Source organism: Trichomycterus rosablanca, chromosome 15, assembly GCF_030014385.1.
Source record: "Trichomycterus rosablanca isolate fTriRos1 chromosome 15, fTriRos1.hap1, whole genome shotgun sequence".
NCBI lineage: Eukaryota > Metazoa > Chordata > Actinopteri > Siluriformes > Trichomycteridae > Trichomycterus > Trichomycterus rosablanca.
The window spans coordinates 9,599,899-9,617,752 of NC_086002.1; the positions used below are offsets into that span (position 1 = coordinate 9,599,899).

At 40.7% G+C, this 17,854-nt stretch overlaps 1 protein-coding gene across 2 annotated transcripts in view; it reads left to right on the plus strand.

Annotated features, from left to right (window-relative positions):
- pibf1 (progesterone immunomodulatory binding factor 1) overlaps positions 1–17,854 on the plus strand; it is a 62,082-nt gene that overhangs the window by 25,830 nt on the left and 18,398 nt on the right. The window contains exons 11-14 of one of the 2 annotated variants that reach the window (XM_063009619.1): positions 854–1,019; positions 2,519–2,669; positions 3,219–3,309; positions 5,861–5,963. In XM_063009619.1, the coding sequence (XP_062865689.1) occupies positions 854–1,019; positions 2,519–2,669; positions 3,219–3,309; positions 5,861–5,963 (511 nt within the window). The remainder of the gene's footprint in view (positions 1–853; positions 1,020–2,518; positions 2,670–3,218; positions 3,310–5,860; positions 5,964–17,854) is intronic. The other variant, XM_063009620.1, reaches the window with a different exon arrangement.

Here is a 17,854-nt window from a genome sequence, read left to right on the forward strand (position 1 = left end):
TTATATCAGTGTTTTATCAGTAATAATCACAACCACAAGTACAAATAGAGAAGAGACTCCATTTACACTGGACCTAAAATACAATGATGACAATCGTTTCCTGTGGTTTCAGCCAAACTATACAGACAAATGAACAGAATAAGTTAAAATGCAAACTGTTATAAAGTAAAAAAAGACTGCTGTACTGCTTATCAATTCATCTGTAGTCTGAGGTATGTGATCTGTGGGTGTTTGTCTATTTGGGAAGAAGTGTGATCACATACCTGTGTATCAGCTGTCACCAGCTTCTTTTGGGCTACAGTATTTGCATTAAGGTTACTGTAGCCTCTTTCAACATCTAAATCCTTTTCATTCCTGGTTAACTGTTTTTATTTTGTGGTTTGTTATTTTTCTTAATAGCACAAACGAACAGAATACAAAAAGATTATGAGCATAAAGGCCAACACAATTTAATCCTTTGTTCCTATAATTTATAGCAGCTTATTTATAGCTCAGAATGTTTTCACTTTATGTATTCATTGTGTGTTGTTGCATTCAGAACTGCCTTACGTCTGAACACGAAGGAGTTCCCTCATTGGCTTTAACTGGTGGGAATACAACTTTTAAATTCCACTTAATTCTTTGAGTTTCTATATTGAGTAGTGTTTGTGAAGCTTAGTTCTCAGGCTTTGTATCTGAGTTGTATTTGTTTATGGGTGTGTGTGTGTGTGAGATGATATGACATTTTTAAAAAGTGACGACAGATACAGTAGGTCTTTGTGTTATGATGTCTCTTTTACTATCTACTACCGAATTGTCTGTAGAATGCGCTTAAGCACTGTGTGTAACACTCCCGACGTGTGCATGTTTCCAGGTTCAGGCAGCTGCAGCTGAACTCCGACAGCAGGGTTTCAGAGATGCAGAACCAGATGAAGCTTAAAGCTTTTGAAGCAGAGCGCTCGCAGATAGTGCAGGAGGAGACCGCCCGCAACCTCAGCCTGTGTCAGATGGAGTGTGAGAAACAGCAGAAGAAATTGGAGGCAGGTGGCTTCCACAGAAGCATGCCATTCACATTGTTGCATCTTAACCATTGTTTCTCAACTCCAGTCCTGCAGGCCTGTCTACATTGCAGACTTTTGTCTGTTTTCTGAGTTCTCATACACCCATATTCAGTCATATTTAGCCTTCATGACATTAGTTAGGTGTGTTTAAAGCTTTTAAAGTCAGCAAGGTGTGTGTGAAGCGTTTTGACTTTTGAAAACACTGGACAATAACATATTTTTGTTTATTATTATAGCTACAGCTTGTCTGATTTAATGCAAAGAACCACGCTGCTGGTAGCAGCAGTTCTAGGGGTTTAAATCCCAGGCTGGGCTTACAAGTACTGAAGGTGCATGGAGTTATGTGTACCTAACCATTGGGTCGGGTACATATCTATGCACCCCTACATATCAGGGCAGGTTTCTGTCCAATATGTGGGCAAATGATCCACTGTAGACCCCTAACAGGACCACTTGAAAAGAATCATCATCGTTATTATTATAATACTAAATAATAATAATAAAAATAATTAAAAAAAAACCTAAATAATTATAATACTAAACAGTGGGGCTTCATGGAAGGAAGTGGACTGAAAGTGCCGTTGTGCATTGGGACCTCACATTTTTCCTTAGGATATACACAGATCAGCCATAACATTAAAACCACCTCCTTGTTTCTACACTCACTGTCCATTTAATCAGTTCCTCTTACCATATAGAAGCACTTTGTGGTTCTACAATTACTGACTAGTCCATCTATTACTCTACATACTTTTTTAGCCTGCTTTCACCCTGTTCTTCAATGGTCAGGACCCCCACAGGACCACCACAGAGCAGGTATTATTTAGGTGGTGGATCATTCTCAGCACTGCAGTGACACTGACATGGTGGTGGTGTGTTAGTGTGTGTTGTGCTGGTATGAGTGAATCAGACACAGCAGTGCTGCTGGAGTTTTTAAATTCCACTCTATTAGACACTCCTACCTAGTTGGTCCACCTTGTAGATGTAAAGTCAGAGACGTTTGCTCATCTACTGCTGCTGTTCGAGTTGGTCATCTTCTAGACCTTCATCAGTGGTCACAGGACGCTGCCCACAGGGCGCTGTTGGCTGGAAATTTTTGGTTGGTGGACTATTCTCAGTCCAGCGATGACAGTGAAGTGTTGAAACAAGGAGGTGGTTTTAATGTTATGACTGATTGGTGAATATATATAAAATCTTCCCTTAAAGCTTCATTGAGCGTCCAAAAAGGTGGAAATCAGATGGCGCTAAATCCAGACTATAAGCTCTCTTTCACACTCGGACACGACCAATTACTCCTCCTCCCACCCTCACCGTTTTAAACCAAAATATAAAAGTGCAGAAACTTTTTGAATATCTCTCATATTTTTTGTCTAGAGACAGAACAAACAGCAGAATAAACATCTACACAACTTTGTTCTTTTGAAACTTCCACAATTAAGCTAATAGGAAACCTCTCTCCACACACGTCTGTGCTTCAGGTTCTGACAAAAGAGTTTTATGCACTTCAGTCATCGTCAGAGAAACGCATAGCAGAGCTGCAAACCCAAAGTGCCGAGCAGCAGATGAGGCTGAACACCTATGAGAAGCTAGAAAAGGAGCTTGACGACATCACCATGCAGGCAGCAGAGAGTAAGATTTCTGGCTTATTCTGAAAGCTTAGCATACAAGAGCAATCAAATCCAGAAATGCACTCCAAAGCTAAAAGTGTGCAAACACCCCTTTTAATTACATCCACACCCATTACTCTAAAGGGTGAAATATCAATCAATTCTACAAAAAACAATATGGTTCTGGATTTGTGCCAGCAGTTTGAATAAGGCCCCTTTCTGTTTTAGCATGTCTGTGGTTCTGTGCAAAATGGAAGGTCCATAAAGATGTGGTTCGAAGAATTTGGTGTGAAGGAGCCCTGACCTCAACACCTATAGGAGGAATTGGTCTTGTCCTACATGAGTTTACAAATGTTCTTTTGACAGAATGGGTACAAATTCCCACAGATACTATGTAACAATGTTATTATTGCTTGTCATTGTAACAAGCTGAAATTATATCACTGTTCTGTCAGACAGATTTGTTTTTAAAACAAACTCAGGTATATGAACATAGTTACCCTCAGTAATGCAGTGATGGTCGGTGGTCTTAGACACTCAATCACTTAAACCTTTTTGGCTTGTTTTACAGTGCAAAATGAAGATGAAGCAGAGAGGGTGCTGTTTTCATACGGTTACGGAGCAAATGTGCCGACCACTGCCAGGAGAAGGATGAAGCAGAGGTAAGAGCAAAGGCAGTCAATCTTTCTCTGAAAGCCAAATGTGAAGGTAATTGGATATGGAAGAATAAGCAGTGCAAGCATAATGTTCTGTTTGGTTTGTTTACTTTTTTAGGAACGAGTGCATATTTTCATTTATTCAAATTATGGATGAGTTCATATTTTGGAAAGTTCTGATAGTAGTTGGGTCTGTGCTTTCTCAACCTGTAATTTAACCCTTTGATGCATAAGCTAAGCAAACCTCTTCTAATGCACAACATGGGTCGAAAATGACCCATATTCGTTTCCTATGTTATTTCATGTATTATTGAGTATCTTTTTGGTATATGTTTTGAAACCATTTAATGTTCCATACTAGAATATGTTAACAGCTAGCAAGCTAATAGTATTGGACATATTCAAGATTCATGAGCCTAATCTTTGGTTGTCTTTCAAAAGATCAGTAAATATGTTTCTGACTATAAACACTTACAAATGTCAGTAGTTACTGTCAAATTTCATAGTAAATACATAAGGGTCATTTTTGACCCATGTTGTGCATTAGAAGGGTAGTTATACAAAAATGATTTTTATTAAAAAAACTAAAAATATAAAACTGAATTAAGGATTTGTGATGATCAAAAACAAGTTAATTGAGGAATTCATGAACGCTTGAATGACGAGATGTAGAAAATAAAAACTCAGTTGGGTCACTTTTGACCCAGGTTGTGCATCAAAGGGTTAATATCCTAATGAGATTTTTGCTCCAAAGCTCAGTAACAGTGTTTGTTGTTTCACTGCTACAGGACTAGCCTGCATATTAATGCTGTGTGTTAATTAGTGGATTTCATTTGACTGATTATTGTAGCAAGTATATTACATTTTTGTGATCTTTCACTAAATTATATACTTGCTGCCCACAGAAAGCGACAGATTCTAAAATAAAACAGTGTGAATGATCAAGGTGCTTCCTTGCTTATTGCACAGCTAATACTGTACTGTACAAGCTGCACGTCATCTTGCATGCGAACGTCAACACAATCCAATGTAATCTCTATTGGCTCTCCTCTATTTTATAATTAAATCAACCCCTAATTTAATCTCAATGTTATTATATACTGTTTAATATTGTACAGATATGATCAATCATTTCATACATTGCTGCTTTGTTGTGTTCCAGTAGGATGCTGATGGTATGTTGCTAATATAAGTGATATTTGCATTTACATTTTCAGCATTTAGCAGATGCTTTTTATCCAAAGCGAATTTACAGTACTGTGACAGTGTACTGCCTGAGCAGTGGAGGGTTATGGGCCTTGCTTGAAGGGCCCAACAGTGACAACCTGGCAGTGGTGGGGTTTTGAACCAGTGACCTTTTGATGACTAGTTTAGTACCTTAACTGCTAGGCTACAACTGCCCTGTTACAAGTATGTATTTGCAAAAGTATGTCAACACTCCTTACAATCATTGAATTCAGGTAGTTTAGCCACATCTGTGTTTAAGGTTTATCCTGGTCAGAGTCATGGTGGGTTTTTACCAGGAATCACTAAGCATTAGACAGGAATACCCTGGACAGGGCACCAATCCATTGCAGGGCTCCTGCCATCCTCATCCTCTGACATAGCCAATCATGTCAATGTAGAGGCCGGCTGGCTAATAACACTGCTAAGATTCAAACCTGTATCTTAGCCTTTTGTGTTAATTAAAAAAAAAGCTACTTTCCCTAGCAGGCTAGGGTGGCACGGTGGCTAGCACTGTCACCTCACAGCAAGAGGGTCCTAAGTTCGATTCCCAGGTGAAACAGTCTGGGTCCTCTCTGTGTGGAGTTTGCATGTTCTCCCTGTGTCTGCGTGGGTTTTATTCCGGGAGCTCCGTTTTTCATCCAAAGACGTGCAGTGAGCTGAATTGAAGATACAAAATTAAAGGTACAAAATTGTTCACTTGTGTTCAAATATCGAAAGCGGCATACAGTACTGTGACAGTATACTGCCTAAGCAATAAAGGGTTAAGGGCTTTGCTTGAGGGGCCCAACAGTGACAACCTGGCAGTGGTGGGGTTTTGAACCAGCGACCTTTTGATTACTAGTTTAGTACCTTAACCGCTAGGCTACAACTGCCCTGTTACAAGTATGTATTTGCAAAAGTATGTCAACACTTCTCCTAATCATTAAATTCAGGTAGATTAGCCACATCTGTGTTTAACATTTATAAAATCAGATACATAAAATGAATTATTTGCCCCAACTTTGTGGCAACAGTTTGATAAAGACCCTTTTTTTGTTCCCTGTGCACAAAGCGGCGTTTATTAAAACAAAGTTTAGTGTGGAGAAACTCCAGTGACCTTTACGGTGTCCTCACCTTTGGAATGAATTGAGACATCGATTGTAAGCCAGGCCTTTTTAGTCCATCATGAAAGGACACAACATTGGACAGACACTCCAAAATCAAGACTTATTACAGCCAGTTGTTTTAAAACAAGCTTATATTCCAGTGTCCACATACTTTTGTCCATCTAGTGTCTCTGGAGAAACTCACTTGTTTAACAGAATGTTTATAATCGCCTACATTTTTGCAGTGTTCACCTGGCACGAAAGGTTCTGCAGCTGGAGAAACAAAACACTCTGTTAAGAAGAGACCTGGAGAGAAAGACTGCCCACACGGGGCAGATCTCAGAAGAGGTACAACACTTCACTATTCTTTCTCTAATTCTCATTTAAGTCTGTCCAAGACATTTCCACACAGAAACCTCATCAGTAAGTTCTAGCTGGGGTTAAAAGTTTACATACGCATGTAAGAGATGTGTCGTGCCAGTCTTGGGTGTTTTACTCTACTTCTTAAAAAGTACACGGAGCACTTGTTTCTGAACAAACAGCCAATATCAAATTATACTGAGAAGAAATTTGTCAGGCTGGTCAGGTGTAATTCAGGAACCATAAACAAAGAGGTGTCTCGTAGAGCTGCTGACACACGGGTGACATTGTCCACAGTGTAGTAATCATAATATCGTCATGTGTTTGAGGGCCATTCCGCTGAACTGGTGCCATTTCCGTCCCCAGGACCAATATACACCGATCAGCCATAACATTAAAACCACCTCCTTATTTCTACACGCACTGTCCATTTTATCAGCTCTACTTACCATATAGAAGCTTTGTTGTTGTGCAATTACTGACTGTAGTCCATCTGTTTATCTGCATGCTTTATTAGCCCTCTTTCATGCTGTTCTTCAATGGTCAGGACTCTCACAGGACCACCACAGAGCAGGTATTATTTAAGTGGTGGATGATTCTCAGCATTGCAGTGACACTGACATGGTGGTGGTGTGTTAATGTGTGTTGTGCTGGTATGAGTGAATCAGACATTGGAATTTTTAAATACCGTGTCCACTCACTGTCCACTCTATTAGACACTCCTACCTAGTTACTCCACCTTATAGATGTAAAGTCAGAGACGATCGCTCATCTATTGCTGCTGTTTGAGTTGGTCACCTTCTAGACCTTCATCAGTGGTCACAGGACGCTGCTCACGGGGCACTGTTGGCTGGATATTTTTGGTTGGTGGACTATTCTCAGTCCAGCAGTGACAGTGAGGTGTTTAAAACACACACAACACACACTAACACACCACCACCATGTCAGTGTCACTGCAGTGCTGAGAATGACCCACAACCCAAATAATACCTGCTCTGTGGAGGTCCTGTGGGGGTCCTGACCATTTGAAGAACAGCATGAAAGGGGGCTAACAAAGCATGCAGAGAAACAGTTGAGCTACAGTCAGTAATTGTAGAACTACAAAGTGCTTCTATATGGTAAGTGGAGCTGATAAAGTGGACAGTGTGTGTAGAAACAAGGAGGTGGTTTTAATGTTATGGCTGATCATGTATAATTTAAAACCTAACTCCCTATAACACAAAAAAATATAATACATAATACGAAATATAATCTTTCAGAAATGCTTTTTTCCTTGCATTGTTTGGTGACTCCATACCCCCCCCCCCCCCCGTATGTATAATGATAATATTATAATCTTAACGTACATTCCTGTTACCTAAATTTTTTCCTAGCTGTTATTTTTTTGATAAATCACTAGACTGTACCCAGTGTTCTCATGCTTGTAGCATGAACTCCATGCTGCTATATTTCATGTATTTACTAATTCTATGTTAAAAACTCAGTCCTGTTACTCGTATACAGCCATCCTCCCCTTGTAAACCTTGTAAAATACTTGCATGCCTTTACTGCCTAACCCTGGTGCTGTACAAATAAAAAATCTATTCTATTTTAAGAGAAGTCAAGCTTAGAAATATTCCATCAACAGGAAAGATCGTGTACTACGTGTTCGCTTACTACAGTTTTACATTTCTAGTTATCTTGCAGCATTTAGCACACACTGTTATTAAGAGAAGTGCTTTGCGGTCTCTTTGGTAGACTGAGACCCTCATTCTAATAAAAATAGGCTACAGTCCAAGAACACCATTAAGCTAAAACCTCTGTTAGACAGGAGTTAGTACAGCTACAGAAACAAAATAAAAGTCAAGGGAATTTTTAGTGCTCATTTAAGTGCTTAGTGAAGAAGCTGGTCTGTAGTCGGTGTTCGAAGATGGTAAATGTGTTGAACGTTCAGACAGCCAGGAAAGTCTATTCCACCACCTTGGTGCCAGTACAGAGAATATCCTGTGCTCTTGTGATTAAAATAGTGGATCACGTCGAACCATGCTTTTGGCATGAAGGGTACAGGGTAGGTGGGGGTTTGTCCATTGTTGTTTTGTAGTCAAGCATCAGTGATGCAGAAGCTACTGGAAAACAGTAGCGTGAACACAGCAATTTAATCTTAGGTTAACAAATCTTGTCTCTCACTGGCCTTGAAGTTAGACATTCTTTTTTATTATATACCAGCTATCATGAGTTGTGTTTAGGATTCCTTTAGTCAGGATAAGATTTTTAGAAAAATAAGTTCCTAATTCAGCATTCAGGTGGTGGCATCTATTATGCTAGCCCACCTTCACTGAGACATGAGCTATGATTGAGGATGGGGGTATGGCCAAAGCCCTGTGATCTGTTGGCAAGTAAAAAAAAAAGGAGCATTGCGTCAGGAGGGGCATCCGGCCTTAAACTGTGCCATGTCAGTTATGTAGAACAAAATGATCCACAGTGGTGACCCTACATGTTGTGCAAGGGAAGCTAATGTGTAGCTAGTTGTTCTTGTCACTTTCATGAAGTTAATCCTATAAATCATCTGTATTAGTTTGTAGAATCTCTTTGACAATTTAATGTTTATTAAGTGAAGCTGCTGCTTTTGAAATAAGCAGAACATTTGAAACACAAACAGTGTTTGGTGTGTAGATTTTCAGAACAAAAGGTAAAACGTAAAAAAAAAAAAAAAAGTGTCAGTACAGCAGTACCATCAATCTACACGTGAGTCAATGTGAGTACACGATGGGCCTGGCTTTTTCCTGGTTACGCCTTACCAACAGCAGAATTGCCTCTCTCTCTTTTTTTAAGATTAATTGAGCAACAGGATTTGCTCTATTTATAGGCTTCCCGTTATACTCCAACTGTTGCGTGCTATCCCATTCATATTTAAACTTTCTCCACCCTGATAATATCTCTGTACACACACAATCACTCAGGCATCGACTCCAGAATCTCAGATTCATCTTTAAGACTGCGCAAACAAAAACTCAGTGTTAGAAGTCCTTTCTAATGATCACAGTGTTCATACATTTGAATAAGACAAATCTTACAATGAAGGAGGATTTAGCACCAGCGCGACTTTCTCAGGGTGTGTGCTCCTTGCAACGATCACACCAGGAGCACAAGATGAAATGCTGAAGTGGAATAAATCTACCTGCAGAAATGTCTTCCTGTGTCCGCTGTTGATTATTAAACACTGTAAAATAAAATAGTGTTTATAGAATGTCAGTTCTGTTTGTATATGTAGAATGAACACCATTGTGCCATTTAAGCTATAAAGCATGGTGTAGGGAGCATCATGTTTTGGACTACTTATGCTAAATGACACTACACAATTTTCAAGATGTTCAGATTGCTGTACAGTTCACACTACACAACTAGATCTCTTGTAGTGTGAAAACCACAGTGAATTAAAAGACTCCAGATTACAAGATTTATCCACGATAGGGGCGGTCACTCACTACGCGATCCCTCACCAGGAGAATTCATAGACGAGTCTCTTAAACACACGTGAGAAGTGTTTAATGATACCATGTCCAATGGGACAGTGGTAGCCTAGTGGGTAGGACTTTGGGATATCAATTGAAAGGTTGAGAGTTCAAATCCCAGCTCTGCCATGCAGCCACTGTTGGGTCCTTGAGCAAGGCCTTTAAGCCTCTCAGCTCCAGGGGTGCTGTACAATGGCTGACCCTGCGCTCTGACCCCAGCTTCCAAACAAGCTGGGATATGCAAAGAAAGAATTTTATTTTAATGTACAACTGTATACAGTGTATCACAAAAGTGAGTACACCCCTCACATTTCTGCAGATATTTAAGTATATCTTTTCATGGGACAACACTGACAAAATGACACTTTGACACAGTGAAAAGTAGTCTGTGTGCAGCTTATATAACAGTGTAAATTTATTCTTCCCTCAAAATAACTCAATATACAGCCATTAATGTCTAAACCATCGGCAACAAAAGTGAGTACACCCCTTAGTGAAAGTTCCTGAAGTGTCAATATTTTGTGTGGCCACCATTATTTCCCAGAACTGCCTTAACTCTCCTGGGCATGGAGTTTACCAGAGCTTCACAGGTTGCCACTGGAATGCTTTTCCACTCCTCCATGACGACATCACGGAGCTGGCGGATATTCGAGACTTTGCGCTCCTCCACCTTCCGCTTGAGGATGCCCCAAAGATGTTCTATTGGGTTTAGGTCTGGAGACATGCTTGGCCAGTCCATCACCTTTACCCTCAGCCTCTTCAATAAAGCAGTGGTCGTCTTAGAGGTGTGTTTGGGGTCATTATCATGCTGGAACACTGCCCTGCGACCCAGTTTCCGGAGGGAGGGGATCATGCTCTGCTTCAGTATTTCACAGTACATATTGGAGTTCATGTGTCCCTCAATGAAATGTAACTCCCCAACACCTGCTGCACTCATGCAGCCCCAGACCATGGCATTCCCACCACCATGCTTGACTGTAGGCATGACACACTTATCTTTGTACTCCTCACCTGATTGCCGCCACACATGCTTGAGACCATCTGAACCAAACAAATTAATCTTGGTCTCATCAGACCATAGGACATGGTTCCAGTAATCCATGTCCTTTGTTGACATGTCTTCAGCAAACTGTTTGTGGGCTTTCTTGTGTAGAGACTTCAGAAGAGTCTTCCTTCTGGGGTGACAGCCATGCAGACCAATTTGATGTAGTGTGCACTGACAGGCTGACCCCCCACCTTTTCAATCTCTGCAGCAATGCTGACAGCACTCCTGCGCCTATCTTTCAAAGACAGCAGTTGGATGTGACGCTGAGCACGTGCACTCAGCTTCTTTGGACGACCAACGCGAGGTCTGTTCTGAGTGGACCCTGCTCTTTTAAAACGCTGGATGATCTTGGCCACTGTGCTGCAGCTCAGTTTCAGGGTGTTGGCAATCTTCTTGTAGCCTTGGCCATCTTCATGTAGCGCAACAATTCGTCTTTTAAGATCCTCAGAGAGTTCTTTGCCATGAGGTGCCATGTTGGAACTTTCAGTGACCAGTATGAGAGAGTGTGAGAGCTGTACTACTAAATTGAACACACCTGCTCCCTATGCACACCTGAGACCTAGTAACACTAACAAATCATATGACATTTTGGAGGGAAAAGGACAAGCAGTGCTCAATTTGGACATTTAGGGGTGTAGTCTCTTAGGGGTGTACTCACTTTTGTTGCCGGTGGTTTAGACATTAATAGCTGTATATTGAGTTATTTTGAGGGAAGAATAAATTTACACTGTTATATAAGCTGCACACAGACTACTTTTCATTGTGTCAAAGTGTCATTTTGTCAGTGTTGTCCCATGAAAAGATATACTTAAATATCTGCAGAAATGTGAGGGGTGTACTCACTTTTGTGATACACTGTATGTAGAAATGAGAAATACAGGCGTTCGTCTTCCTTCCTCAAATCCACGTCAACACGAAGTGAGCGAAGTTGTTTGTGGGCTAATATGCAGCGTAATAGCATGGAGGAAACAGTAACGAATCTGGATGAAGGAGTGGATTTGGCTATGCGACCAGCAGGGATCGTCTGTTCTGCAGAGAGAGTTGAAAGTAAATAAATATTTTGCAATGCACATTGGTATGATGGTTTGGCATGGACGATAAGGTCACAAATACTGTAAAGCTTGTGTGTGCCAGTGTTTTCTGATAGAAACTATATTATGCCCCTGATACACATATTTACTCCTCCCTCAGATTTCCAATCACTCTGTATCTTGCGTTCTCATTGGCTGTAGTTTGACACCGCACTGACTGCCAGTAACAACCTGATTGCAACACTTCTCACACTACAGGATTTGGAATCGCTGATAGGCCCAGATATTTAGCATGCTAGATGTTTTTCTTTACTCTGCAAGCGACTGGCGGGCCGCTCGGATCAAGTTGTTGAACAATTCACACTTAGCAATTGAGAGCCGATTTTCAAGCCCCAAGCAAATGCCTTCGAGGTGGCACATCTACCAGTGGCCTGTTGGCGAGCGAAAATCATGTCCAGATATTTAGCGTTCTAGATATTTTTCTTTAGTCTGCAAGCAATCAACAAAGCAACTGGCGAGCCATTTAGATGTCATTTAGAGTCGTCGAACAGTTCACACATAGTGACCGTTAGCTGATTTTTAAGCCCCAAGCAAACACAGATTTGCCTCCGAGCTGGCACATCTTTCTGTTGGCGAGCGAAAATCAGGGCAAAAACCGTGTAGTGTGAACTAGGCATTAGCTGTCTTCAAGCTTGGGCAACTTGCAGTAAATGAGAGGAATGATCCAAAAATTGTATCAGGACACTATAAAAGGTCTGTCCATTGAGGTGTAAAAAACAAGCCACAGAACAACAGAATTGTTCAAAACATGATGATGTGATATGGCATTTTGGAACGTCCAAACCAGGCACCACATGTGTTCCTAATTGAGATGCTGCAGTATAACCTGAAGAAGGCCGTTAATGCCAGAAATCAATGAACAGTTCCTCTTTACCACAGTGCAAGTGAGATTTGCAGCTACATACAGGAAACATTATCAGTCAGGCATGAAACGTTACAAGCTTGCTGAATGTGCTTGTCAGTTATTATGGATTAGGTGGGGATCAGATCTCAAAGCAAATTGTGGAAGAGTTCACAAATTTTTCTTGTCCCAGTGTATCTCTGTTTGATCTGCAGCATGGACTTCCACTATATTTAGTTTTCCATTTCAGTCCTGATTGCTCCTGTTTGCACAGTCTTTCTGTGCAATGCTGTTGTCTTAGAGCCAAAGACAAACACAGTGAACCGCCTCCACTTCCTATGTTCATCTAGAAACTCCCTAGAGTTCAAAGGGGCTCCTAAAACTCAAGAATAACATACAGGAAGATTGCGTAATAGACAGTCTTAATTTTCCCTGTAAGCCAACTGAATTGGCGTTTTGTTCACTCTCTTTTTTTAATTCAAGATTTAAGAGTTTATTGTAATTTTCTTAGAGAAACACAGTTTACAGTGAAATTCTTACTCCGCACTACCTCTTACACTATGGGTCTGTCTGAAAACCTAGTGAGCCCTCTACATAAACTGGCATTTACGTCATCCTACTTGCACTCCCGAGAAGAAGGCTCTGTCTGAATTCTTAGATACCTAAAAATGCTGCCTACTGAGGTGTCTTAATTCTAAGCGATAATCTGACGGAGCATTCGATGCTTCCTTAGCGGTGAAGGCAATCCCAGCAACCTAGGTAGTCAGTAGGCAGCAAGGCAGCTCACTAGGTTTTCAGACAGACCATACAAATTACAATGTAATATCAGTATAAATACTAAGGAAGAAAAAGTAGTATCAGGCTCCGATTAGGCATAACATTATGACCACCTTCCTAATATTGTGTTGGTCCTCCTTTTGCTGCCACAACAGCCCCGACCCATCGAGGCATGGACTTCACTAGACCCCTGAAGGTGTGCTATGGTATTTGGTACCAATATCATAGCAGCAGATCCTTTTACCCCTGTAAGTTGTGAGGTGGGACCTTCATGGATTGGACTTGTTTGTCCTGCACATCCCACAGATGCTCGATTGGATTGAGATCTGGGGAATTTGGAGGCCATGTCAACACCTCAAACTCGTTGTCGTGCTCCTCAAACCATTCCTGAACCATTTTTGCTTTGTGGCACTATGCATTATCCTGCTAAAAGAGGCCACAGCCATCAGGGAACACCGTTTCCATGAAAGTGTGTACATGGTCTGCAACAATGCTTAGGTAGGTGGTACGTGTCAGAGTAGCATCCACATGGATGGCAGGACCCAAGGTTTCCTAGCAGAACATTGCCCAAAGCATCACACTGACTCCGCCAGCTTTTCTGTTGCATTCTGTGCATTCTGTTGATCTTCAATGGTCAGGACTCTCCCAGGACTACTACAGAGCAGGTATTATTTGGGTGGTGGATCATTCTCAGCACTGCAGTGACACTGACATGGTGGTGGTGTGTTAGTGTGTGTTGTGCTGGTATAAGTGGATAAGACACAGCAATGCTGCTGGAGTTTTTAAACACCTCACTGTCACTACTGGACTGAGAATAGTCTACCAACCAAAAATATCCAGCCAACAGCGCCACATGGGTATCGTCCTGTGACCACTGATGAAGGTCTAGAAGATGACCAACTCAACAGCAGCAATAGATGAGCGATCGTCTCTGACTTTACATCTACTAGGTGGACCAACTAGGTAGGAGTGTCTAACAGAGTGGACAGTGAGTGGGCACAGTATTTAAAAACTCCAGCAGCGCTGCTGTGTCTGATCCACTCATACCAGCACAACACACACCAGCACCGTGTCAGTGTCACTGCAGTGCTAAGAATGATCCACCACCTAAATAATACCTGCTCTGTATTGGTCCTGACCATTGAAGAACAGGGTGAAAGCAGAATAAAAAAAAGTATGTAGCAAAACAGATAGACTACAGTCAGTAATTGTAAAACTACAAAGTGCTTCTATATGGTAAGTGGAGCTGATAAATTGCACAGTGTGTGTAGAAACAAGAACGTGGTTTTAATGTTATGGGTTATGGGTAACCTGTCTGCCAAACACATACAAAGTAAATATCGAAGTTTCATTATGATTCGAAACTAAGCGACCGTGTAGTATTTTGATATGAACTTTCAGGTTGAGATGTTTCGTTATGAGCAGTGTCACAAAGGCCAGTGTGGGTGGTGTAGAACTGGTTTCTAGATCATTGTTAATACCTTTGGGATTTAGCCTGAATACAATTCTTAATCTCAATATCCTGCCTTTGGATTATACCAGCACTTACTCTCTGATTTACCGAGAGCTTGCATGTGTAAAACAAGTGCAAGCTTGAACACCAGAAAAAAAATGACTTGTTTATTGTTTTTGCAGATGTTAAATTTAGGGTGTTTCTTAAAACATATGTATATATAATACAGGGTGGGGTTAATGCAAATAGATTATTGTGGCACCAGCAGTGTCATTTCTCATAAGGAAAAATCATTTTGAATTGTTTCGTGTTGACGTAAATTAATAGGAGGGTAGGGCAGGCATTGAAAAAATCTAAAAAAAAAAAGAATCAATTGTCAACATTTAACATTATATGAGGAAGCTTCAAAAAGTTTCCTCACTTTAATATAGGGCTGAAACGATTCCTCGAGAAACTTGAGTAAATCGATTACTAAAAATCATTGATTCAAATTTTATGCATCGAGGCATCGTTTAATCCATACAACTATATACAGCTCGCGGTGTTTCGCACGAACGACTTTCACTTTTGCACAACGTGTTTACGCTGTGGGCAGGTGACGTGAAGAAGCCGAGGGCTGCGTCTGAAATCTCACACTTAAACAGTACTTAACTGGACTTAATCCGGGTACTTTTTAGAGGAGGAGTAATTGGTCATGTCTGGGAGACTGAGAGAGAGAGAGCTTATAGTCCGGTTTTAGCGCCTTCTGATTTGCACCTTTTTGGCCCGCTCAAAGAAGCTTTAAGGGGAAGAAGATTTTCATGTTATGATGATGTGAAAGCAGCGGTGCATCAGTGGCTACACGCTCAAACAAAAACATTTTTTGCTGATGGCATTAAAAAGTTGGTATGACGCTGGGAAAAGTTTGAAAGGTGACTATGTAGAGAAGTGATGTCATTCGTTTTGAAATTCTTAATGGAGTTTTAAAAAATGTGGAAACTTTTTGAGGAACCCACTTGTGTATGTATATACACCGATCAGCCATAACATTAAAACCACCTCAATGTTTCTACACTCACTGTCAATTTTATCAGCTCCACTTACCATATAGGAGCACTTTGTAGTTCTACAATTACTGACTGTAGTCCATCTGTTTTTCTGCATGCTTTGTTAGCCCCTTTTCATGCTGTTCTTCAATGGTCTCGACTCTCCCAGGACCACCACAGAGTAGGTATTATTTAGGTGGTGCATGATTCTCAGCACTGCAGTGACACTGACATGGTGGTGGTGTGTTAGTGTGTGTTGTGCTGGTATGAGTGGATCAGACACAGCAGCGCTGATGGAGTTTTTAAACAGGTTTTAATATATGATTGATCGGCATATACAGTATATCTGAGGAAAAATGAGTGATCCCAATGCACAATGTCACTATAAGTCCACTTCCTTCCATGAAGCCACACTGTTTAGTATTTACTTTAATGATTAGTCGTTCACAGATATTGACTCTTACTGACTCTTTTCCTGCTTTCATATGGCAATTCTCATTGTTCACAGCACAAATGCAGTTTTGTCATACAATAATAATCATATTTATTATATTATTTTAGCACAGTGGCAATATACACCAGCCCAATACAACTGAGATCCCAGGTGCGAATCTCTGTGTTGCTATCACCGGTTAGATGCTATCACAGGCATCTACAACAGTCATGATTACCTGTGTGTGTTTGTGTAGGTTTTGAAGGATTGGTCGTTGTAAAACAGTGCCAAACCAGAATGATCCGCTTTGGTGATTCCTACAATACGGTAGCAGCCAAAATAAACAAAAAACTGAATCTAAATAAATCTATTTATAATTTATTGCATTTTTATGTCCCTTTAGGCCTTTTTACAGCCTAAACATGGAAAAACAGAACAACACATAAGCAAAAGCAAAACACACACAGTTTAAAGTTTTTGGTAATAATACTGGCAGACTTGATGCCACACAAAGTCTGTATGTCCATAGCAATGGGATGCACCAGCTGGTTTTAAGATAGCTCAGGCAACAAAAGACAATCACACATTAAGTAAAATAAAAAAATAAAATAATGCAAGATATCAGCGAGAGGTGGAAGCACAGATGTGCATGTATGTCCTTGAATGTTTATTTATTATTTATTTGGATTTTACAGTCATGTTTTACACACAGTGGTTACATTTATGACAGAACAGGTAATTACTGGTTACACAAGATTCATCAGTTCAAGTTTAATATCAAACACGGTCATGGACAATTTTGTATCTCCAATTCACCTTACATGCATGTCTTTGGACTGTGGGAGGAAACCGGAGCACCCGGAGGAAACCCACGAAGACACGGTTAGAACGTGCAAACTCCACAAAGAAAGGACCCAGACTGCTTCACCTGGGAATCGAACCCAGGACCTTCTTGCTGTGAGGCGACAGTGCTACCCACTAAGCCACCGTACCGCCCCGTCCTTAAATGTAAACATGCATATTAATTGCATTACTTATTAATTTATTTAATGGCCAGTGCTAGCACAGTGGTTAAGGCCCTGGACTAGTCATAAGAAGGTTGTTGGTTCAAGCCCCACTTCTGCCCAGTTGCCACTGCTAATCATCCTTTGCTCACAACTGTTGCGTCTTTGAGATGAGCTGCTTTATTCTGATCAGGCTTAGATGTGGGGCCTACCTGGAATCTGCCAATCCATCTCAGGGCATCACACACTCACATAAACCTGCTCACACACATCAAGGGCCAATTTACAGTAGTCAGCTCGTCTTCTGGATTGTTTATGAAAGGTGGGAGAAAAAAAAACAGAAACCCGTACAGACAGGGCGAGAACATCGGACTTGAATTTCCAAGCTTCCAAACGGTCGTCAAGGAATTCTGAGTCACCGCACGTGTTACTTACTGTGCAACCATAACGCCCTTGTGTTTAAACCAGAGCATTTTAATAGAGCGATAATTTGGTTTTAAAATCGTGATTAATTATTATCATTGTAATTCTTAGACTGATATTCTGCTCAAAATGCATTTTTTTTTTTGCATTGTTTGTGCATTATTATTTTATGCACATTTTATCATCATTTTCTCATTTTCTCAGTCCCATGTAGTCTTGTTTCCCTTAATTACTTTTGGATTAGAAATGTCTTTTGTATTTATTGTTCTGTTTTTGCACTGTGTATATTGTATTGT